Source organism: Anolis sagrei, chromosome X (genome assembly GCF_037176765.1).
Source record: "Anolis sagrei isolate rAnoSag1 chromosome X, rAnoSag1.mat, whole genome shotgun sequence".
Classification (NCBI taxonomy): Eukaryota; Metazoa; Chordata; class Lepidosauria; order Squamata; family Dactyloidae; genus Anolis; species Anolis sagrei.
This window is the reverse complement of record NC_090034.1, coordinates 23,801,933-23,827,145: the sequence shown is the minus strand read 5'-3', so window position 1 is coordinate 23,827,145 and position 25,213 is coordinate 23,801,933. Positions and strand designations below refer to the sequence as shown.

Sequence of the window (25,213 nt, the reverse complement as noted above, 5' to 3'; positions counted from 1 at the left end):
GTTTGGAAGTTCCTTTAATGTTTGCATTTACCAACAGACTCATGCCTAAGCCTTTTCTACTTGCCTATAATTGCTTCTTTGACACTGGAGTCTACAGGCAGAATGTTTTTTTCCACAAGTTCCATAGGGCCAGGTCTCTGGGCAATCTTCTCATTCAGATCATCGGCCAAGCGGGCTCTCTTCAGTTTCATCTGAGTGGCTTGTAGAGAGGGTTCTGCAAATGTTTCTGGTTAAAAGAAAAAGGGTTTCAGAAAAGGATCTTTGTACTTCCCATGACACAGTCCGTCTCTGTAGCATGAAGACATCCTGTAGCGTAGGCCTGCACAACATGCAGCAGCAGGCTCCTGCCCTCACCCCACAGGTTCGCACTAGTAAGGGGCCAGAATTAAATAGGGCAGGCGTCTGGCAGCCACAAATATGTTTTTAGAACCCCATTTTCCTAGTAAGGTGTAATTAATGATTAATTGGGATTTTTGCTGTTGTTGTGTGCCTGCAAGTCATTTCAGTCTTAAGGCGACCTTCTCACAGTTTTATTGTCAATATTATTTCAAAAGGGGTTTTCTCATGTCTTCCTCTGAGGCTGGGAGAGTGTGACTTGCCGAAGTCACCCAGTGGGTTCAGAGCTACAGTCTGGAGTTCAAATTACTGCACCACTTTATGAATTCTGAATTCCTTCCCTCTTTTTTCCTCCTTCTCTCTTTCTTACTTTCTCCCTTCCCTCTGTTTTCTCGCTCTGTACCTTTCCTTCTTTTCTCCCTCCCTCCTACCTTCCTTTTTTCCCCCTTACTCCTTTTCTATCTTCCTTTTTCTTTCTTTTCTCCCTCTCTTCTTCCTACCCTCCTTTTCTTGGCTTTCTCTCTCTCTCCCTTTGTCTTTTCCTCTTCCTCCCTTTCTGTCTTCCCTCCTTTCTTCATTTTCTCCCTCCCTCCTGCCATCCCTCTCTTTTTCCTCCTTCCTTTCTCTCTATCTCTTCCTCCCTCCTTCCCAATCCCTTTTCTTACCTTTCTTTCTCTCTCTCTTCCTCCTTCCCTTCCCTTCCTCCTACCTCCCCTATTTTTCCTACCTCCTTTTCATTCTTCCTCCCTTACCCTTCCTCCCTCCTTCTTGGGAGTGGGCAGTGGAGACTTCACCAACAGCTTGTGCTCTTTGCCGCATGTTGTACAGGCCTGGTCTATAGTGCTGCTGGTCTTAGCATTAAAGAGAACTTTGATTTCACATGGAAGGAGTGGAAGACTGAAAAAGTCTTTACAATGCAGAGGGTCTTGATAGAGTTGAAGAGTACCTTGAAAGAACCAGCCAGTGTTTTCCCCTCCCAAAGGAGATCCACTGCTCTTCTTTAAAGAGTTTAGTCCCCCTGTTTATACTTAAACATGTTAAGCAGAAAGCAATGGAGGACCTTCTTGCAGCAACACCGGAGGCATTCGAAGTGGCCAGATACTGGTCAAAGGACATTTAACCAACTACCAAACTCACAAGTTTTGTATTTTTCTGTTTGTTTGCTTTGTTCTGTTAGAAATGTAATATAATGGACTGGTTGCTCTGACTCGACAAAAATAAGCAGAAAGCAAGACATTAACATTCCCACCTTCAAGAATGTGCATTCTGACCAACTCTGATCGATCAGGTCTACTCCGTATCTTGTGCTTCAAAAAGTTTTCAGTCTGGAAAAAAGCATGTACATTATGAATTTGTGAAGAAATTTAAAAGGATGTCATTCCCCAGCACTGCACTTGTTCATTTTTCTATAATGATCAAACTAATCTGTATAAACAGCATGCTTATTACAAGAACTGCAAACAAAGTTTGCTCCTTAAACATCATTAAATACTATTGACCTTACATCAGGGGTTCTTCATCATCTTGTTTTACCAGACTTCAAATTTAGAGAGGAAGAAGAAATAAGTAAATTCACACACTCCTATTATAGCATATTGGAATGATTCCATACAATTTTTTATAATAAACCAACAACTAGTATTAGTTACAGAAATTATAATCTATTTCTTCTGATTCTTCTTTCACAGTTTTTCTAAAGACAAATAATGTGTGAAAAAGAAAGCAGCATGCTTAAATGTGACTGCTTACCCTGGCTCTTTCTAAGCTTTTTATCTGCTCATGGAATGCAGCAGGGCTCTTCAAGGCTACAATGGGGAAGTAAAAGAGTGGCATAAATATGTAGAAATACTTAGCAAAAATAGTAAATAACACAATTAGAAAATATGGGTATTGTTTACTCTTTCAAGTTAGTTTTTACTAGCTAATCTCAAATATACTGTGTCAGTAATAGAGCACTTGTCTGCGATTCTCCCATCATTTGTTCTAATTATGGGCTTTCATAGGCTGCATTAAAAGCAACTCACCAATAAATTGGATTCCAGGTAGTCCAATTAATATCATAAATCTGAGTTCTAAAGGACCATGGTGTAGAATAATCAAGGAACAAGGACAAACTCGCATATATCAGGGGACTAAATTATTATTATTACTATTATTATTAATATTAATATTCCGCCCTTCTCACCCCGAAGGGGACTCAGGGCAGATCACAGTACACATACACGGCAAACATTCATTGCCGTTTTCTATAGACAATACACAGAAAGACAGAACAGAAGGAGGTGGTTTGTTTCGACTTAGGTTGGGCTCGAGTCCAGGGGATGCTGTAGCCCCATCCTCTAAGACAAAGAGACGTCAGGACTTGCTCCTTCCTTTTGGTCGCCCAGCATTTTTTATATTTTTCTTTATGGTGTTGTAAAACACCTCCCCCGCTTTTAGCGGTACCTAATTTCTCTAATCACAGCTAAAGTTGTTTTTGAATTGCTTAAGTAAACAATGAGATAGGCTGACAGTTGGCAGCTAACATCAACCTGGGGCTTCGAACTTGCAACCTTTTTCGTTGCTAGATCTTATAATTGCTGATGATTTACCAGCTGTGCTAAAACTCCATCTAGACCCTCCTAGATTCAAATACACATCTAGGAGAGACTAGATGTGTATTTGAATGTAAAATAAATTTATTCAGATATTCGCATTACACAGCAAAGACCAATGCCCTTCTCCTAGGGTTTTGTTGTTGTTGTTGTTGTTGTTGTTGTTGTTGTTGTTGTTAAAGTGCTGTCAAACTGCATCAATTCTACAGTGTAAGTACACCCTTAGTTTCTAGACCTGGTTTGCAGGGTTTACACAAACCATTTAGATGCAAATTAGGGAGTTACTAATGGAGTTCACTGCACAAATGGAGAGGGAGAGGAAAACTTGTGAACATAATGCTAGTTCATTTAACATCAAAACATGACTTGGCATTACATATAAACCGATATATTAACAATAGTAACATTTTCCTCCAGTATACCTCCATTCTGGTTGTAACAGACAATAAAGCATACAGTTATCCTGTGAAGAGAATCTTTGAATCTTGCTGAACTGTTTACGAAAGGAAGCAATACAATTACAGTCAAGTAACAAACTTTGAAAGCAAATCCTCCACTTTGGTACAAAAGGTTCTCAGTTTTAAATTCAAACGATTACAATTAGGTTGTAGTAGAAATTAGTTTTTTAACCTATCTAATTCTCCCATAAATTGTATCATTTCAATAAAGTAAACGTTAGTTTTAATAGCAAAATACTATTTGTTCCTAGTCTTATCTCATTATGAAACTTTACATTGATAGAAATAACTCTGAAATGGAAATGAAGAGATACAGATTGTGTTTGTATGTGTACAAGATTGAATCTCCCTTTGCATTTTTATGGGAATTATAATCATGTATAACTCAAAAAATTATGTCAAAAATTTGACCTTAAAAACTGCACCAATTTACATATACATGGGTCTATACCAGGCATAGGTACACTTCGGCCCTCCAGGTGTTTTGGACTTCCAACTCCTACCGGCTGTTAGGAATTGTGGAAATTGAAGTCCAAAACACCTGGAGGGCCGAAGTCTGCCCATGCCTGGTCTATACAGTAATACTGTACTGAAAGCAGTCCATCTAGGCAGTCTTCTTTAATCCTCAAAGCAAGGTTCCTTCTGAACAAATCTTACCAAAAAAAAAATGTGATAGGATCATCATACATTGGAATTGACTTGAAAGCATACAACACAGAAGTCCATATTCAATGTTGTAAAACTTGGAAGAAAAAAATAGTCTTACGTGGCATGATTCCCTGGTCTACTAACTGTTCTCTTGTCCGCCTTTGCTGTAGCCTCAATTGCAGTACTGGCAATAAAAAAGAGATGGGATGATTACTTATTAAATAGGAACATCATCTTACAGATAGTAAAATACACTGCATGCAACACAATGAAACTTGAGCAACTTGTAACAAAATTTGGAAAAAAAATCTGTTTCTGGTTTGAAAATGTTATTTCCTGTATAAGTGTGCAGTACTTACTTTGAAAGTAATAGTTATACTCCAAAAGCTGCCATCTTTAACCTTTCAATGTGCCATTTTTAACATTTCATATGCCATTTTTAATGTTTTGTGCAGACTGCAAAAACAAAGCTTTTGCAGGGTTGTTGTAGGTTTTTCCGGGCTATATGGCCATGTTCTGGAGGCAATTTTTCTCCTGACATTTCGCCTGCATCTATGGAAAGCATCCTCAGAGGTAGTGAGGTCTGTTGGAAGTAGGAAAAATGGGTTTATATATCTGTGGAATGACCAGGGTGAGACAAAGGACTTCTGTCCTAGCTGGGGCTAGGTGTGAATGTTTCAGCTAATCACCTTGATTAGCATTCAATGGCTTGGAAGTGCTAATCAAGGTGATCAGCTGAAACATTCACACCTAGCCCCAGCAGACAGAAGTCCTTTGTCTCACCATGGTCATTCCACAGATATATAAACCCATTTTTCCTACTTCCAACAGACCTCACTACCTCTGAGGATGCTTGCCATAGATGCAGGAGAAACCTCAGGAGAAAAATTGCCTCCAGAACATGGCCATATAGCCCGGAAAAACCTACAACAACCCAGTGATTCCGGCCATGAAAGCCTTCGACAATACAAAGCTTTTGCAGTTTAATAAACATTTTCCATGTTTTTATAATAGAACCAATTAAGAAATGACATTTATAACCCAGGAACAACTATCGTCTTACATAGTGTTATCATTGATTTATTTATGAATTATTTATTTATTTATTGCAAGTTGTTTGAAAGTTCTGGTTGGTTTTTAAAATAAATTTTTATTGAACGCATTTCTGTGTTTACATGAATAAAAATTGGGGGTAAGTCGAAATTGGGCACATGCAGGAATGACCATATGAAAGAGGTATAAAGGGGGGGGGTTGTTTATTTCCAAATCTCCTTCTCCACATTGTAAGATTTTAGTCCTTATTAGTGAGATTCTCTCAGTAATGGCTTCTCCCTTCTTTAATTTCTTTAATTTCATCCTGCTTTCTTCTCAATTTTGATTTCAGTTTTGGTTTCTGGAAATGTCAGTCATAAAGTCATCAAATAATTTCCAGTCTGTCTTCTTGATCGGTCTTCCATGCGAGTCTTTTAAAGCAAATATCAATTTATCAATTTCTTTCATTTATTGACTTTGTTTAACCATTCTTCTGAATTTGCTAATTCTCTTAATTTCCATTTTTTTGCATGCACCATTCTGGCCATAGTGGTTAAATAGGTAAATAAGGTATCTTTGTTTTGGTCCAGCTCAATCTCTTCATCAGTTAATCCTAGTAGGAAGTATTCTGGTTTCATCTGAACTTTAGTTTGGAATATTTTTTCACATGCTTCCTGTATTGTTTTCCAGTAGGTTTTTACTTTGGTACATGTCCACCATGCATGGTAAAATCTTCCAACTTGATGTTCACACTTCCAACATTTGTTATTTTTTTTTATACATTAGGCCTAATTTTTGTGGAGTCATGTACCATCTGTAAAACATCTTGTAACAATTTTCTTTCGTATCTGTGGAGTACGTGTATTTAATTTTTTGGACCATATCTGTTCACATTCTTTGAATTTTATTAGTCTGTCTATATCTGTCGCCTACTTGTCATGCACTCCTTTACGGATTCTGTGTCCGTAGCCCATTCGAGTAACTTGTTATATATATTAGTTATATTCTTCTTGTCTTTTCGTATTATTCTCTCCCAAAAATCATCTTTCTCTAGGAAGCCTGCATCTTTATCCTTGTTGAAGTATTCTTTTAACTGAAGATGTTGGAACCAAGAAAATGATTTAAATTGTTGGGCTATCTCTTCTTTCGTTTTCAATTGTAACTTGCCGTCTTTCTTTGTTAGAGTATCTCTATAGGTGGGCCACCTTGTCCAATCCAGTAGCCTTCTTTGTCCCGCTTCCAAAGGGGAAATCCACATAGGTGTCTTTGGAAGTTCTGGTTGACTGAATGCCAGTGAACTAGGGATGTGGACAGGATCCTTGGAGCCTCCCAAATCCAGGGGGTTGGGGATGAAATGGATTATCTGGATGTATTTCAATCTGGTTTCAGGGCTTATTATGGGGCAGAGACAGCTTTGGCCACTTTGGTGGATGACCTACACAGAGAACTAGCTAGGAGGAGTGAGTCCCTGCTTGTTTTTCTGGACTTCTCAGTGGCGTTTGACACATTGGCTCACTGGGATGGCACTTGGAGGCACTGTTTTATAGAGGCTCTGTTCCTTCCTGGAGGACCAAATCTAGAAGGTGGTGCTGAAAGATTCCTGTTAGGAGTCCCAACCACTGACCTGTAGGGTTCCTCAGAAGTTTGTGTCCCCCCCCTCCCCCCATGTTATTGAACATATACATGAAACCACTGGGAGAGGTAATCTGGACTTTTGGGATACGGTGCTATCTATTTGCAGGTGAGACCCAACTCTGCTACCCCTTTCCACCTAAAGCCAAGAAAGATGTCTTGGTCCTAAAGGAATGCCTGACACCAGTAACGGACTGGATGAGGCCAACCAAATTGAAACTGTATCTGGAGAAGACAGAAGTACTCATGGACAGTTGGAATGCAGATCAGAGAATAGACATTTAACCTGTGCTGGATGAGGGTACATTCCCCTCAAACACAAGTTCATAGTTTGGGTGTCCTTCTGAACTCAGGATTGAACCTGGGGGTCTAGTTGACTGTGGCGGCCAGGAGTGTCTTTGCACATTTAAAATTTGTGTGCCAAATGTGCCCATTTCTTGAGATGTCAGATCTTGCCATGGTGATACATGTCTTGGTTACATCATCATCATCATTGAATTTGGATTAATGTAGCATGCTCTACTTGAGCCTGCCTTTGAAGAGTGTTTGTAATTGTTGGCTTGTGCAAAGAGCTGCAGCCAGATTGGGGATGGCTACAGGGAGTGCATAACTCCCTTGTTGCAACAGCTCTACTGCCTGCCAGTTTGTTTCTGGGCACAATTCAAAGTGCTGATCATAACCAATAAAGTCCTACATGGCTCAGGTCCAGGCTATTTGACGGATCGTATCTCCCTGTACAAACCTGCTTCCTTCCCACGCAATCTTTCTTCTCTCCTCTCCCTTTCAGCTAGCCTAGTTTTCTCTATACTTTACATTCAACATGCAGTTTGATGGTCAGAATCATCTGACAAACACTGAGTCAAGCAGTTATAAATAAACCCCAGGAGTGATTTTCAAGCTAGTGTCCCAATTGTGACAGTCCCTGATCTGGCAACAGTGTTTTAATAACATCCCATTATAATTGCTGTAATGCATTCTAGTTGGGGCTGTCTTTGAAAAAGACAGAAACTTCCGTTCATACAAAGAACTTCGGCCTATGACATTTTTGGAAATAGATCATATAGCCTTACTAAACCAACAGCTCCACTGGCTACTGGTCTGTAAGCAGCCTGACCATTTCCGAAGAAAGGCATCTCCTTGAGATTCAGTATAGAGAAGATTCCCCATTGAACTTGAGATCACTTATAAATAGATACCATTGGGAACACTTCTGGGGGGAGGGGAGATGCTCACTCGTACCACTCATACTCGCTATCTTACAAAATGGTACCATGTGCATGAGGTGCATTGCCACTCATCCCATCAATTTGAATCTCGGTACCGATCCATCTGTTTCCTCACCATCAGTATTCATCCAAATATGGCCACCATTGGGTTGTCCAATGTTGGATGGACATCCTTTTCTGATATCAAGGTGGTGTCCTCTTGTGCATCACTGAGAATGACTACTCTGCCCACTATACCAGTGTGATGAGCCTTACAGAAACATCTTTTATCAGTAGGAACACCTGTACTGTGCCAGGCAAGAGGTTGTGACTGGTGTACGTTTTCCTTTTTCATTTATAATGACTGGGAGAAGGGGGCAGAAGGAATTAAGCAGAGGCTGGATGGTAATTTTTCAGCAGTCTTTTGGTTGTATTTTCCTGAATGGCATGGGGTTGGACAGGATGGCCCTTGTGGTCTCTTCCAAATCTAAGATTTTATGATTTCTGAGAAAAGTTTACTTGACAAGAGGGTAATTTCAAGAAGGGTGTACTTCTGAATGAATTCTGCCAGGATCTGTAATAACGAGTGTTCTGTAATATGAGGAAGGTAATACTTTGAGATTACACAATAAGCACTAACAAGTCAATTCAGATCTTGAAAATGCATGCCTAGATTTTTATACTGTCGTATTTTTAACTTGTTTCTTCGAGCATTATTTTCCAGCTAGAGGTTGGGCAGATTTTGTTGCAACCCCCTTTGAAGTCTGACATAAGAGTATGTCTCTTCTGCTTGCTGTGACTTGATTTTTGCTGCTCATAATGAGAATCAACAGTTTGGAAAACAAAACACCTTCACAATGAATGTTGGCAGATGTGCCTGGACAAGGTGCTTTCTTTTCTTTGATTGTATGTGGGTCAGACAATGGCAAACTGCAGCTCTTATAAAATAGCTGTTTGACACATTAAGTAATCAGTATCTTTCTTTCAATTTTGAATTACTGTAAGAATGCGTTCTGACAAGAATACTCCCCAAACTTGAAGATATATTATTGTAGCAACAGGTATGGATTTCGATACATTTCATGGCATTTCAAGATAATGGTTTGGAGAGGCATTTTAATAACAGTTTGGAATGAAATGGAGTTGATATGTTTCAACATTTAGGGGGAATCCTTAAAGTTTGCAGATGACACAAAACTGGGAGGGGTAGCTAACATTTTGGAGGAAAAGAGCAAAATTGAAAAGCATGGTGATAAACTAGAAAACTAAACTAAAATATTTTAAAATAACTTTGCTATTGCATCACATTGCTAGCTCATGATAAACTTATCATCTGTTGAAATTAACAGAAGTTCAACAAGATAAATGCAAAAATCTATATTCAGGCCACAAAAGCCAAATGCACAGGCCGGGGAATGCTTTGATCAGTAGTAGTAAACATGAAATTATTGTTGGAAGTATTGTTGACAATAAGTTGAACATAAGCTAACAATTTGATGCTACAGCAAAAATATTTTAGAATATTTTAACCTGCATTATTAGAGCCACAGTTTCTAAGTCAAGCAATGTAATAGCCCTAGTGTATACTGGGCTTGTTGAGCCTCATCTGGAGTATTGTGTTCAGTTCTGGGCAACTCATTTTAAGAAGCATATAGATACGATGGAGCAGGTTCATGGAAGGGCGACAAGGATAACAAAGATAAGAAAAATGGAGGAAAAACATATGGGTTGAAGGGGTTGGGCAAGTTTGACCTGGTGAAGAGAAAAACGCGGGGTGACAATTGCTCTCTTAAATCCCTCCAGGTTTATCACAGAGGGGAGAGCACAGATTGTTCTCTGCTGCCTCAGAAGGCAAGACCAGGTCTAATGATTTTAAGTTTTATGACGGGAAATTCGACTGAACATTAGAAGGAACAGCTTGACTGTAAGAACAATTTGGCAATGGGACCAACTGCTGAAAGAAGTGGTAGGGCCCTCAGGCTACAGTCTACCCTGTAATGTTCCATTCAAGTGTAGGGCTGAAAGCATGTTGGAGCGTAACAGCCTTTAGGTGAGGATGCCCCTCTCAGCCACACATAGGAAGGAGTTCAGAGTGGAAGCAAGAACACAGTGGCTGTAGCTAGATGATATTCCAGGCTGATTTATTTATTTTGGCTATTTGTATGCAAGGAAAAAGGGACTGTGGTGGAGGAGGGGATTAAGTCTAGCAGTAACTGCCTGCTCTTTATTAGCCAAAAGAAAGGCTTCTTAAACCTTTTCTGCTTGCGACCCCTCTCTGCCCAATACATTTTTATATGACCCTAGATATGTGGATATATAAAATAGCCATCAAAATCAAACATTTACTTATTACAAATAAGCATTTGCAAGTCTTGCTAAACAGGCTAATGTACTTTTTTGTGGAGTATAGCTGAAGCATTTTCTGCCCGGGTCCATTGTAAACACTGCACACTGTTGCTAACAGATTGGCATACATTGGTGGCATTCATAAACCTTTTATTGTTATCAATTTTTTTCATGACTCCAACACTCAGCTAAGGTGACTCCCATTTGGGGACAGGATCCACAGTTTAAGAAAGCTTGGCACACATCCAAGGAGTGCAAAGCATTGACCAAATCAGAGGCAGGATTAAGATCAATAAGATCAATAGGCAGGATATTGGTTGATATGAGTGTCTGGGACAATGTTAGAAAAAGAGGGAGGATAGCTTCTTTATTTTATTTTTTAAATGTATTTCATCCTCCCATCCATAATTCATAAAATTCTACCATCTACCCACAGAACACCCCGAAAATGTTGAGGAACATTGGAACAAACTGAAGACCTCCATCATCCAAGCCTGCGAAGAAACTATTGGATACCAAGCCAAGAAACATCAAGACTGGTTTGATGAAAATGACATCGAGATCCAACAGCTAATTGACAAGAAAAGGAAAGCCTTCCAAACATGGCAGAGAAACATCAACTGTGCTGCTAAGAAAAAGACCTACGCTAGTGCAAAAGCCGAGGTCCAAAGAAGGACAAGAGAACTCAAGAACATCTGGTGGACAAAGAAGGCTGAAGAAATCCAACACCTGGCAGATACCCATAATGCTCAGGGATTTTTCAAAGCCACAAAGGTCATCTACGGACCAAGAAACCATGGCATACAGCCTCTACGCTCATCAGATGGAACCAAACTCCTGAAGGACCAAAACTCAATTGCACTACGTTGGAAAGAACACTACCAAAGCCTCCTGAACTGCAGCTCCAGTGTGGCCGAAGAGGTCCTCTCACAAATCCCACAACAACAAACCAGGGATGAGCTTGCAGCACCGCCTAGTTTGGAAGAAGTCAGCAATGCCATCAGCCAGCAGAAGAATAACAAAGCCAGCGGACCGGATGGGATCCCTGCTGAAATCTTCAAAGAGGGAGGACCTGAGCTGACACACCAACTCCACCAGCTCATAGAAAAAGTGTGGGTGACCGAGAAAATCCCAGCAGACTTCAAGGATGCCACCATCATCACCCTCTTCAAAAAAGGGGAAAGAACAGACTGCGGAAACTATCGAGGTATCTCCCTTCTAACCTCCGCTGGGAAAATCCTCGCAAGAATCCTTGCAAACCGCCTCCTGCCCCTCTCAGAAGACACCCTCCCAGAATCCCAGAACGGCTTCCGCCCCTCCAGAGGAACTGTGGACATGATCTTCACTGCACGACAGCTCCAAGAAAAATGCAGGGAACAAAACCAACCTCTGTACATGGCATTCATCGACCTTGCCAAGGCATTCGACACAGTGAATCGCAGCGCTCTCTGGACCATCCTCCACAAAATCGGTTGCCCTAACAAATTTGTGAACATCCTGCGGCTCCTCCACGATGACATGATGGCAACAGTCTTGGACAGCAATGGCTCCCAAAGTGACCCATTTAAGGTGGAATCGGGTGTCAAACAGGGATGTGTTATTGCCCCAACTCTATTCTCCATCTTCATCGCAATGATACTTCACCTTGTTGATGGGAAGCTTCCCACCGGAGTGGAAATCATCTATCGGACAGATGGCAAGCTGTTTAACCTCAGCAGATTGAAAGCCAAAACCAAAGTTACAACAACATCTGTTATAGAACTCCAGTATGCTGATGACAATGTCGTCTGTGCGCATACAGAAGAAGATCTACAAGCCACTCTAAACACCTTCGCAGAAGCATACACGAAGCTTGGCCTGTCACTGAACATTGAGAAAATCAAAGTGCTCTTCCAGCAGTCACCAGCCAACTCCTCTCCAATGCCAGAGATACAGCTTAATGGTGTAACATTAGAAAATGTTGACCATTTCCGCTACCTTGGCAGCCACCTCTCCACCAAAGTCAACATCGACGCTGAAATACAACACCGCCTGAGCTCCGCAAGTGCAGCATTTTCCCGAATGAAGCAGAGAGTGTTTGAGGACCGGGACATCCGTAGGGAGACCAAGGTGCTTGTCTATAAAGCTATTGTCCTCCCAACCCTGCTATACGCCTGTGAGACGTGGACTGTCTACAGACGTCACATGCAACTCCTGGAACGATTCCATCAGCGCTGCCTCCGGAAAATCCTGCAAATCTCCTGGGAAGACAAGCGGACAAACGTCAGTGTGCTGGAAGAAGCAAAGACCACCAGCATTGAAGCGATGGTCCTCCAACATCAACTCCGCTGGGCTGGCCACGTTGTCCGGATGCCTGACCACCGTCTCCCAAAGCAGTTGCTCTACTCTGAACTTAAGAAGGGAAAACGGAATGTTGGTGGGCAGGAAAAGAGATTTAAAGATGGGCTCAAAGCCAACCTTAAAAACTCTGGCATAGACACTGAGAACTGGGAAGCCCTGGCCCTTGACCGCTCCAGCTGGAGGTCGGCTGTGACCAGCAGTGCTGCAGAATTCGAGGAGGCACGAGTGGAGGGTGAAAGAGAGAAACGTGCCAGGAGGAAGGCGCGTCAAGCCAACCCCGACCGGGACCGCCTTCCACCTGGAAACCAATGCCCTCACTGCGGAAGAAGGTGCAGAGCAAGAATAGGGCTCCACAGCCACTTACGGACCCACAAGAACATTGGAGGACCATCATACTCGGAAAACGAGGGATCGCCTAAGGTAAGGTAATTCATAAAGTAACAAACCTAATGTCTGTCAATTAGCATAGGTCTAAATTTTCTTCCATTCTTCTACATGCTACTTGTATATAATCTGAAAGTTTAATATTCATTTTTCCAAGAGAACCTGATCCCAAGAGAGATTAAGTTCCGCAAAAGTATGGGTTGTGTAAACAATGAATGGTTTTTAAATGATTTCAAATAAATCTTCTTTTATTTGCCCTCTGGCTGTTATATTTTTCTGACAGTACTATGCACCATATAATGTTTAGGCCTCTTTGTATTGAGAGTGTGACAGTGTACAATTCTTATTCAGAAAATTAGTTGGAAAACCTTGATATCAAATCTAAAAAAGGTGCAGCTAAAAAATAAAGCAAATGTTTCTACATGGGTTCAATTAAGTATCCTTTGTCAAACAAGTACAACTATGATGAAGACCACACCAAATGGAAGCTTGACTGGTTTCCAGGCACATTCTTATTAGAATGTCCTGTCTTCTAGCCAAAAGAAATAAAAAGAAAGAGCCAAGATACTAAATTACATACATCCCCAAAGAAATAAAACTAGAATTTACAATTAAAATCTAAATAATAAATGGGTTTGGTGTGAGTGTGCATATCCATGCACATCTTGATATTGAACACTCAGAAGGCATAACAAATCTATATAATTAAAAATGTAATGTTCATTTGTGAGATTAACATAACTCAAAAACCACTGGACGAATTGACACCAAATCTGGACATAATACACGTATCAGGCCAACAAGTGACCATCACTCATAAAAAACCCCTGGAAAACACAGAAGAAGAGACTTAAAGAGCCAAAAAACAAAAAATACATTACAATGCATGCACAAAACCACACATATATACGCAAACACACATATATACACATACACAAATATATACACACACAAAGCACACATACACAGACTGGGCCACAGCAACGCATGGCAGGGGATGGCTAGTATATCATAAAAGGACACTATACCTGGTTTTTCATAAAGGGAACAGGCATAGAAGCTTATGATACAGTATATGGCAAATTTTGCAATGTTGCTGAAATATGCTCAATCCCTTTTGCTGTTCCTGCTATCATGTGCCTTCAAGTTATTTTCTAACTTACTAGCTGTCCCCTGCCACGCGTTGCTGTGGCCCAGCCTGGTGATTCGGAACATACAGTAATGAGAAATTGTTGGTTTCTCATATATGTAATTTCTTTATGGTTGTGGTAAACAGTGTTTCTTGCTGTTTCTTTGTCAGTATTGATGTGGAGAGTGTCTGGTTTGCCTACTCTGGAACATACAGCATATTACTGTCCTTCTTTAGGGGTCCCTTTCAAATCTATGATACTATATCTGTGTGTGAAAGAGAATCATATATATTTATCTATATCTATGGCTAGATGGCTCTTTGTCTGGAGGGCTTTATGTTTTCTTGCTCTGGTGAAGGGAGTTGGACTGGATGGCCTTAAGGCAGCATTTCTCAACCTGGGGTTTGGGACCCCTGGAGTGGGGGAGGGTTGTGAGGGAGTGTCAGAAGGGTCACCAAAGACCACCAGAAAACACAGTATTTTCTGTTGGTCATGAGGGTTCTGTGTGGTAAGTTTGCCCCAATTTCATCAGAATGCTCCTTGATTGTAGGTGAACTATAAATCCCAGTAAGTACAACTCCAAATGTCAAGGTCTATTTCCCCAAAACTCCATCTATGTTTATATTTGAGTATCCGTGCCAAGTTTGGTCCAGATCCATCATTGTTTGAGTCCACAGTGCTCTCTAGATGTAGGCGAACTACAACTCCCAAACCCAAGGCCAATGCCTACCAAACCCTTCCCTGTTGGTCAGGGAAGTCCTGTGTGCCAAGTTTGCTTCAATTCCATCATTGGTGGAGTTCAGAATGTTCTTTGATTGTAGGTGAACTATAAATCCCAGCAACTACAACTCCCAAATGACAAAAATCATAATTTTTTGAGTGATGGTCACTCCTTGTGTAGTGAAACGTTTTGTTGCCAAATTTGGTGTGATTTCGTTCATTGGTTCTTTTGTTTTTAAGGTACTCATTATGCACAGAGCATTTATATATATATAGATAGATGGCAACTTATGGCAACCCTAAAGTGAATCTATTATGAGGTTTTCCTGACCAGATTTGTTCAGAAGGTGTTTTTTCCTTGCTTCCTTTGAGGCTGAGATAATGTAACTTGCCCAAGGTCATCCAGTGGGTTTCCATGGCTGAGCAGGGATTTGAATCCTGGTATCCAGAGTCAAAGTCCAGTGCTCAAAGCACTAGACTACATTAGCTCTCTTACCTGTTACTGGGCATCTAATAGCAATGAAAGCAAGTGTAAGATAAAAATAACAACTGTCGTTAGATCAAGGAGCCATACCTAGCATCAATGTCTTGTACTCACCATTCTTCCTTTCGGTGAGGGAGGGCAACCACTGGTTGGGCTGCAAGGAAAGTTCCTGAAGTTCATGAGCAACGGCTTCACTGTGAGGACTGGGTGCAAGGCGTGATAATAACCCAGATTCATCTTCTAGATCCACCATCCCGAAGTGCTCCATTGTATTCAGGAAGCTTGAGACATTGAGAATAATGGGTGGTTTAGAGGTAGCAAATTGTAAGAGAAATACAGCAAGCCATCAGCAACTGAATCTAGCTAGGCCAAGTTCATCTTAACTTTCAAAGTCCCTTATAACCTGAAAACAACCACTCAGTTTTCCCATTGAGATTATCCCATGACTTTTTACTTCTTCAATTCCATCAACTTTAGCTATCCAAAAGACCCTGTTATTTCTCCCTTATTCTCCCATATGGACAATACTTTGCCTCAGAACACCTCCTTTTTTTAGTATATTTTTTTTAGGTTTCCCATATTTACAATAAAAGAGAAAAAAAGGGGGGTTACATAGGTATTGGGGTAGAAATAAGTAACGGGAGTGGGAGTGACAGAGGGAGGAAAGGGTACTATTGATAGAAGGGGGGAGGGAGGATTGGGGAAGGGAATGGTATTGTACTTCCAGGACTACCCAGGTTGTCTCCACCCATTGTACCAATTATACATGTTTGTCCTTTCTTCTACATATACATGTTTTTTTTGCATATTCTTATCTGAGAAATCGTATACGCTCTTACACAAACATATTATTGTCCTTGCTTATTTTTGTTATTATCTTCTTGATTATATTTACCTTGGATTTCAATTACAGGTCTATTCAATTACAACAACTGCATTGGCTACCAATAGAACATTGGATCTCTTACAAGATACTGATCCTGACATTTAGAGCTCAAAATGGCCAAGGACCTTTATATCCTAGGGACTGCCTCATTCATAGAATCATAGAATCAAAGAGTTGGAAGAGACCTCATGGGCCATCCAGTCCAACCCCCTGCCAAGAAGCAGGAATATTGCATTCAAATCACCCCTGACAAATGGCCATCCAGCCTCTGCTTAAAAGCTTCCAAAGAAGGAGCCTCCACCACACTCCGGGGCAGAGAGTTCCACTGCTGAACGGCTCTCACAGTCAGGAAGTTCTTCCTAATGTTCAGATGGAATCTCCCCCCTTGTAGTTTGAAGCTACACGGCGTAGAGCTTTTTTGATCTATTCTCCAATTCCGTGGAACTTATTGCTTCCGTATATTAGAGCAATGTCGGAGTTGCGACCTTTTGTAAAGACGCTCAAGACTTGGCTGTTTGGTTGTGCATTTAAGTAAAGTGATCAGATCTAATTTGCCAAATAGTCACTGTTGTATGTTTTTATGTTGAATGTTTTTATATTGTGTAAATGCTATTTTAAATTTTAAGTCGCTCGGAGCACCTTGGTGGAGAGCGACTTCCTTTACGAAATCTAAAACTGCTTTCCAGTTAGTTTTTTTGCGGTTTTGTATAGCTATGCGAAATTCTTTGTGTCAGTATATCCATACTAATTATGTCCATTATTTTCACTATCCACTGCTCTATTGTGGGAATTTCCTTTGTTTTCCATACTTTTGCCAAGGTCATCCTAGCGTCTGTAATTAGGTAAAAAAATATTTTATCCTTTTTTTTTTCTATTTTGGTGTCTAATATTCCCAACAGTAATGTCTCCGGTTTTGGGTTAAATTTTATGTTTAAAATCTTTTCCATTTTTTTATGTATTTGTAGCCAATAATTTTTGACTTTTCTGCAGCCCCACCACATGTGAATGAAGTCTTTTTCTTTTTCGCATTTCCATAGGTCTTTCGTTTTGCCCTTGTTAATTTTTGCCAAAATTTCTGGTGTTAAATACCATCTAAAGAAGATCTTACATCAGCTCTCCTTGAGATCTGTCGCATATGTATATATGATTTTTTTTTTTGCCAAATCTCTTCCCAATTCATTAACGGTATAGATTGGCCAATGTCTTTCGAGCAGTTTATCATGTTGTCTTTTATTTGTTCTGTCTCCGTGATCCACACTAATAATTGGTTGTATATTTTTTTATTAATTTTGTATCTGTGTTTATTATTTTATTCCAGAATGTCTCTTTCGTTTCGAAGCCTATTGCTTTATCAATTTTGAAGTTTTCTTTTATTTGGTGGTACTGAAACCATGAGATGGAAGGATCTATTAATGTCAGTTCTTCTTGTGATTTAAGCATTGCTTCTTGGTTTTTAATCTTGACCAGTTGTTTGTAGGTCAGCCATTTCTCTCTCAGTATCTCTCTTTTATGATAGGCCTCATTGGGGGAGAACCACATTGGTGTCTTTTGGTGAAATCTGTCTTTATACTTGTTCCATGTCTGTATGAGTGCTGCTTGTATCGGTTTTTTTTCTTTTTTCCCTTCCCTCTCCAGAGATAAGCATGCCAGCCCTGAGCAATATCGAAGACTTCCAGCGCAAGGATTTTCTTTTTTTCCAACGTTCCCCAGTCTCTTATCCAACTTAAGGCCACTGCTTCATAATATAGTTGTATTTCTGGTAGAGCAAGGCCTCCTCTTTTTTTTATCATCAATTAGTTTTTTAGCACTTATCCTATGTTTTTCCCCTCTCCGTATAAATTTGATTATCTCTTTTTGCCATCCCTGGAGCATCGTGCTTGATCTTAAGATTGGGAGCGACTGGAAGATAAATAAGATGTCTGGCAGGACATTCATTTTAGTGATTGCCACTCTTCCCAAAAGGGAGAGGTTCAGATGTTCCCATTTCTTTAATTTATTTTTAATTTCTATCCATTTTTTTCGTAGTTGTTCTTTATCGGGTGTGAATTGCTGGGTGCTATTATTATTCCCAAATATTTTACTTTTGAAACTACTTTAATTCCTGTTTTCTCTTGAAGTTCCTCTCTTTTTTCTTTTCCTATGTTTTTAGTAATAATTTGGGTTTTATCCTTGTTTATCTCCAGTCCAGCTACCTCTCCGTATAATTCGATTTCATGTACCCATTTGTTTATGGTGTTCCTAGGATCTTCTATCCTGTTACTTAATAATTCTTTTAACCTTGAGGTGAGTACCCCCGTGAATATCTTATAGTCCACGTTAAATAATGAGATAGGTCTATAATTTTTGACCAGTGTGTTTCTGAATTTTCTTTATGTATTAAAGAGATTGTTGCTTCCTTCCATGATTCTGGTATTGTTCTTTCTTCCATTAGTTTGTTCAGTACCTTTTGTAGTTGTGGTGTTAAAATATCTAGAAACGCCTTGTAGTATTTTGATGTGAATCCATCAGGTCCTGGAGCTTTGTCTGATGGCATATTCTGTATAACTTTCTTTATTTCTTCTTGTGTGATTTTCTTGTTCAGACGTTCTCTTCTTGTTATTTTTGGTATGGCTTGTGTTCCTAGATACTGCATTATTTTTTCTCCTGGTATGTTGTCATCTCTGTATAATTCTTTGTAGTATTTTAGGAACTGATCAGTAATTTCTTTAGTTTGGAAGTAACATTTTCCTTTAGATTCTATTTTTGTTAAGTGTTTGCTTTGTCTTCTTATAGCAATTTTTCTCGTTAGCCATTTCCCTATCTTGTTGGCATTCTCGAAATGGTATTGTTTTACAAATTTAAGTTTCTTTTCTATCTCTTCTGTTTGTAATATACTCATTTGTTTTTTAATAGTTCCAACTGTATATTTATTTTTTTGTTCTTTGGATTTTCTTTAGCTTGTGTTTCCCATTTAATTATTTCCTTCTCAAGTTTGTTATATTTTCTCTTTTAAACTTATTAATTCTTGCCCTTTGCTCTATAAAGTGGCATGTAGGCCTTACCTGCGTCCCATATCGTGTTTATTGAAATTTCTGTGCCAGTGTTCAGACTGAAGTATTCTTCTAGCAGGGATCTATTTTTTCCCTGTAATTTGAGGTCTATTAGAAGGTTATCCTTCAATCTCCAATTAAAGACATTTCTTTTGTCCTGTTTATGACATATTATAATTTCTAATGGTGAGTGGTCAGAGTGTAGCATTGGTAATATTGATGTTTTGGTTATATTTGTCATAATTGTTTTAGTCCCCCAAATCATATCAATTTGGGACCAAGTCCTATGTCTATTTGGAAAAAAAAGTAAAATCTTTTTCTTTTTCGTGTTGGTGTCTCCAAACATCATATAATCCTAAATCTTCTTTTAGATTCATAAATTTTCTAGGTAGAGGTCTTGAAGTCTACCATAATGATCAAGTCATCATATTCTTGGTCTTCTATGAATCTTTTTAGTTTGTCTACAAATTTGCCTTTTGTTTCGTTTGGAGCATATATGTTACAAATTAATATAACCTTACCTTCTAATTCTAGTTTAATCCCCATTAATCTTCCTTCTTGGTCCTTAAAGGCTAACTCCGCTGTATTTTTTTTCTTTAACATATATCACTAGACCATTTTTCCCAGACCTGATGCATAGAACATCTTCCCAAGTGAGTTTTGTTTTAAGTGTGCTGTGTGTTTTTGCGCGATATGTGTTTCCTGTAACAAAATCAGATCATAGCTGCCTTTTTAAAAATGATGCCAAATCTTTTTCCTTTTATTAGGGGAATTTAGACCATTTACACTGTTACAGTAGATCTTAATTTTCCAAACCATATTTATCTTTATTTTCTAAATCTAAATCAATTTTTCCCTCGGTTTCCTTCAATTGAAAGAAATAGTCATTTGGGGAATTTTTCTCTTGCTCTTTTCCTTCTATTCTCCTGTTCTTCTTTTTCTAGGGCATCACATATTCCTGATGCACCATCCTCTTCTTCTTTTTCTTTTGATGTTGTGCTCGCTTTTCTTTCCGCTTCTCTATAGGTGTCTTCTTTTCCATTGTCTTCTTTTTTAATGAATTTTTGCCAGAAAGCTTTTGCTTTTGCCTCTGATGTAAGCCAATATTTAGTGTCATCCATGTCACCATAATGCCTTCTTTCTTCTCCCATTTAAATTTTACATGTCTTTTTTTTAGTTCGTCTGTTAGGAAGAAGTATTTCTGTCTGTTTGTCAGTGGAATTTCCTTTAGAACAGCTATCTTGGTTCCTTTGTAAGATACTGGCTGGATTGTATTTTCTCTAAGTACTTCATCCCTCAAGGTTTTCTTTGTGCAACAGACAATTATGTCTCTTGGTGTTTTAAATTTTTTTGAATATTGAGTTTGAACTCTAAATACCCTGTCCAGGTTTGTTTCAATCTCTGTTTTAGTTTTCTTTGTAACAAATTCTATCCGTTCCACTACAATATCTTTAATGTTTTCATCTTCTTCCTCTTTTATGTTTCTAAGTCTTAACTGGTATTTTTTCCCCTTTATTTCTAACATTCCCTGTTGATTTTGGATAGAAGTCATTATACCTTCTAAATTGTTTATTTTCTTTTTCAGCTTTCCCTGTTCAGTTTTGATAGGCTCATTTTCTTCCCGTAGGTTTTTATTATCCTGTTTTAGTTTTTCTATATCTTCTTCCATAGTTTTCAGCTCTTTCTTAACTATTACTTTTCATTCTTCTTCCATTTCCTTTTTTATTCCTTCCATTTCTTCTTTGAGTATTTCATTTTGGTTTTTTTGGTAATCTTGTATTTTTTTAACTTTTGATTGTAGTTTCAAGATTTCCATCATGATGTCCTTTAGTCCCACTTCTTCTGTTGACGAGTTTTTCCTTTCTGTTCCTGTCCCTTTTTTCTCCATACTTTCCTTCTTTCTCCTTATTTGTAAGTATTTAAATATCTATACTTTATAATTATGTGTGTTTATATATATATATATACATATATATGTATATATATATGTATATTGCCTAACTATATTACTTGTGCGTCTCTACGCTTGAGTATATTTTATATCAATTTCTTTCTTTTTACCTTTAACTTCAGAGTCCAATTCATTCAGTTCAATTAATTTTGACTTTAGAGTCCAGTTCATTCAATAATCAGCAATAGTCAATAGTCAGCAATAATCAATAATCAATAATAGTCAATAATCAATAATCAACAATAGTCAATAATCAATAGTCAGCACTCAACAATCACCAATCAACAATCGACTATCAGCAACTTATATTCATTCATTCCTTAATTATTTCTTCGTAATCAAGTGCACCACCAATTTTACCTTCTCTTGAGTCCGTTGTATCAGGTTCATCTATTTATTTCATTAATAAATTAGTCTAATTAATCCATTAGTTAGTCCATTAATTTGTTGGTCTGTTCGTCCATTAGTTGATAGTCTAGTCCATTAGTGTCCGCATTTATTTATTTATTTATTTATTATTAATTTTTATTCCTCTCTGTTTCTGCCTCTCTACCATTGCATCTCTCTATTTCTCCTTGGGTTTGGTCCGCCCCTTCCACTTCTTGGGCTCCTGTAGGGCCAGCTTCCGGTCCGCTCTGTTTTGTTTTGTTTATTTGTGAGATGCTGAGGTGGGCAGCAGTCCGTCCTCTCCTCTTCGTCCGCCGCCCGCTCTCTCCTGCCTTGCCCTGTTCCATCCTCTCTTCTCTTTTTTTCCCCCAAGGTAAGAGGTTTTTTTTTATATCCAAAAGAGGAGGAAAGATGTTACCCCCAATCCAGATACTTTGGGTCATCAGCTGTATCACCTCCTGGCTCTTCCTCTTCTGTTCTTCTGTGCTTTTTCTCTACTTTTCTCCCCCCCCCTTCCTCTTTCTTTCTTTCCTTCAGACGTCTCGTTATTTCAAGTTCTAGTCTCTACATGTGTTAGTGTTTCTCATTACAATCTTACATTGACTCTACTATGGCTTTGTGAGTGCTGGTCTCTGCTTCGTTTGTTCTCTTTTCTCTCTCCCTCTCTCTGTTTTCTTTATAATCTTTATATTTCTTTCTTTCTTTTTCTCTTCTCAAAGACCTTATGTTCCTTTGTTGGCTATATCTCTTGTGGCTCTTTATATTCCTTACATCTCTTCAAACTTCCTGTAGGTCTGTCTTGAATTCTCTGCATCACCTTTTACTTTTTTTCCTCTCCACACAAAGCCTCATAAAGCCAGAACAAAGTTTCAATCCTGTATATTATTTAAATCTCTTCTTTTCCCTCATCTTTTATATTTAATTCCAAGGTATTTGTTAGCTTTCTTACTCAGCCTGGGGTTCCTTCCTTCTTTTGTTTCAGTTTATGTTTCTCGTCTTCTTAAAATTTAAAATAGCGGCCGGCGTTCTGTTCCCGGCGCGGGTGTCCTTGCCGCGCCCTGCACAACTCTTCTGTTGCGGCCCCCAAAAGCGAACCATGCAAAAACCATGCAAATAGTTCCCGGATTTTTGGGTTGGAAGGCCTGAAGAGTTTATAGCGCCCACCCGCTTCTCGCTGCTGGGTTGGGGGGAGCTGGGGAAGAAACCCCGCTCTACCAAGGGCTTTGCGGAAAGGCGGGTTGTTGAGGAGCTTCAACAAACCCTGGCGTCCGCCATCGTGCCGCTACTGGAAGTGCCTCAGAATACCTCCTACATTCTTCAAATATGTCATCCCACCTTTATGTGTTTGGTTTTGATTTGGTTTGAGCTTTTGAAGCAAACTCCAAATCACATGCTGTGTGGCAATTAAGTCTAAAAATTGGGGGGAAATTGGGGAAAAAAGCATTTCCACCCTCAACTTCTGTGGATGCCTGCCATAGATGTGGGCAAAATGTCAAGAGAGAATGCTTCTGGAACATGGCCATATAGCCCAGAAAACTCACAGCAACCCAGTGATTCCGGCCATGAAAGCCTTCGACAACACATTTCCTACCCATTTACCACTGCCTTCATTTCCCTCCCTTTCCCTGTTGTCTTTTCTTTGTGAAATTTAACACAGCAAGCTGTTCAGAATAGCAAGAGCATGCTGCAGATCTTAAAGAAAGAATAACTGATCAATGTAATACAAGGTATAAAAAAGCAAAACACTTTGCAAACACTACATACCTACTTATAAAGTAAATATCAAGCTATCAATAGCCATATTAGGAAAAAGCTGCACAGTTAACTACATGATGATGTCCACATGGCTTTTCAGACATCACAGACATCTGAACAGATGCACCAATGATCCCTTACCCATATCTATGGATAGAAAAATCATTTACAATTATTTCTGAAGTCATTCATGCATTATTAGTGCTTCCAAGAGGTCTGTACACTGCAGTGTCCCTGGTTCAAAAACAGTTTTACAGAATTATTTGTCATCTTCCATTTGTAAGCTTCCCATATTCTCCAATCATTTCTGTATTTTCCGCCAAGAAAATAGTACTACTAAAAGGTCTCCATTTAGTAGCACCTTGTCCCAATGAAACCAAAAGTAAGATTGATTCACTTTGAGGGCACACAGCTTTCCCAGAAGTTACAACTGCCAGTAAAAACGATGCATTTCAGGTGAGTAGGAGGAGATCACAAGACACCATAGGTTCAAAGGACATTTTGGACAGATGTAACAACACCATCTTCAGACTTCAAGCAGTACCTTTGAAACTAATTTAATTTAATGTGAGCTTTTGAGAATATAAATCTGCTTCTTAAGATCCCTTATACAAAATGTTCGGAGCCAGAAATGTTTTTGATTGCAGATTTTGGAATGCATGCATCTATCTATCTATCTATCTATCTATCTATCTATCTATCTATCTATCTGCCTACCCATCTCTTGCAGTTGGAACCAAAGTTTAAATATGAAATGAATGTATATTCCATATACACTTTATACACATGTACTGAAGATAATTTTATACACAATGTTTTCAATGATGTTATGCATGAAATAAAGTTTGTGCACAATGAACCACCAGAAAGCAAAGGTGTCACTCTCTGAACCATCCATGCGCACCACTTTGGATTTTGGAGGAATTCAAATGATACCCAACCTATGTGATATTTTTGTTCAAACAACGAAATAGCGACACGGTACCTAGCAACAGTTGCACCCAATTCATATTACTATGGTTACATGCAGTATAAATAGAACAAGCATTATCTAATTTTCAAGAACATGGACAAAATTAGCCAAAGCAACTACTGTTCTTGTTAGACATTAGCATTCAGTGAGCAGAGCACAAATCACCACAGCTAGTGTAGCCAGAGATTCAGTGACAGTCACAAATTTGAAAACAAGTCTTCCTAGAACTAACAAATTCTTGCATATACCAAAGAAACCAAACATTCACTAATTATATACAACAAATATTGCTGTCAGATGAAAACACATACAAAATTTCCTGAATTTCCTACCTACCCTGAAGGCATCAGATCTTGGAAGCTTAGCAGGGTCAGACTGGGTTAGTCCACCAAGGAATACCAGGGAAGTAATGGCAAACCACCTTTGAGTACTCTTTGTCTTAAAAAAAAATCCTATGAAATATGTGGCCTTGAAGGCACATATTTTTTTCTTTTACTTTAGGCTAATACTACATCTCTTACAGCAATGCCTCCTAGCTATGGTTCCTATGTTCTTTTGCATATAATCTTATGTTTTTTGTTTGTAAAAAGCCTCTGGCTCCTATTTCAGCTGTATAGTAAACACTTGCTGAAATAGTATAGGCCTTCCAGGCATCCACTACTTAATTGATAGGTGAGGGACCAAAACACTATTAAAAACCAGAAATTACCATAACAAGGAACACTGTTTGAACTATTGGCAGTAGAGAACTTCTTGGCTCCCATCACACTTTCATTTTAATCTGATTGTATTTTAAAGTTATCTAATTTAATGTAATGGGATATTTTCTTTTAAATGACATTACATTAAAAATGGACTAATAGAGAAGAGTATAAAAAAGATGGAGTTGACCTAAAATGTGGTATCCAACTGTATTGCTTACT

General features: G+C 39.0%; 1 protein-coding gene across 2 annotated transcripts in view; it reads right to left on the bottom strand.

Moving 5' to 3' along the window:
* MRTFB (myocardin related transcription factor B) overlaps positions 1-25,213 on the bottom strand; it is a 56,720-nt gene that overhangs the window by 26,743 nt on the left and 4,764 nt on the right. For both annotated transcript variants that reach the window (XM_060786356.2, XM_060786355.2), the window contains exons 2-6: positions 15,424-15,590; positions 4,155-4,220; positions 2,086-2,141; positions 1,586-1,661; positions 65-226 (exon numbers count right to left, since the gene is read on the bottom strand). In XM_060786356.2, the coding sequence (XP_060642339.2) occupies positions 65-226; positions 1,586-1,661; positions 2,086-2,141; positions 4,155-4,220; positions 15,424-15,577 (514 nt within the window). In that variant the 5' untranslated portion in view covers positions 15,578-15,590. The remainder of the gene's footprint in view (positions 1-64; positions 227-1,585; positions 1,662-2,085; positions 2,142-4,154; positions 4,221-15,423; positions 15,591-25,213) is intronic.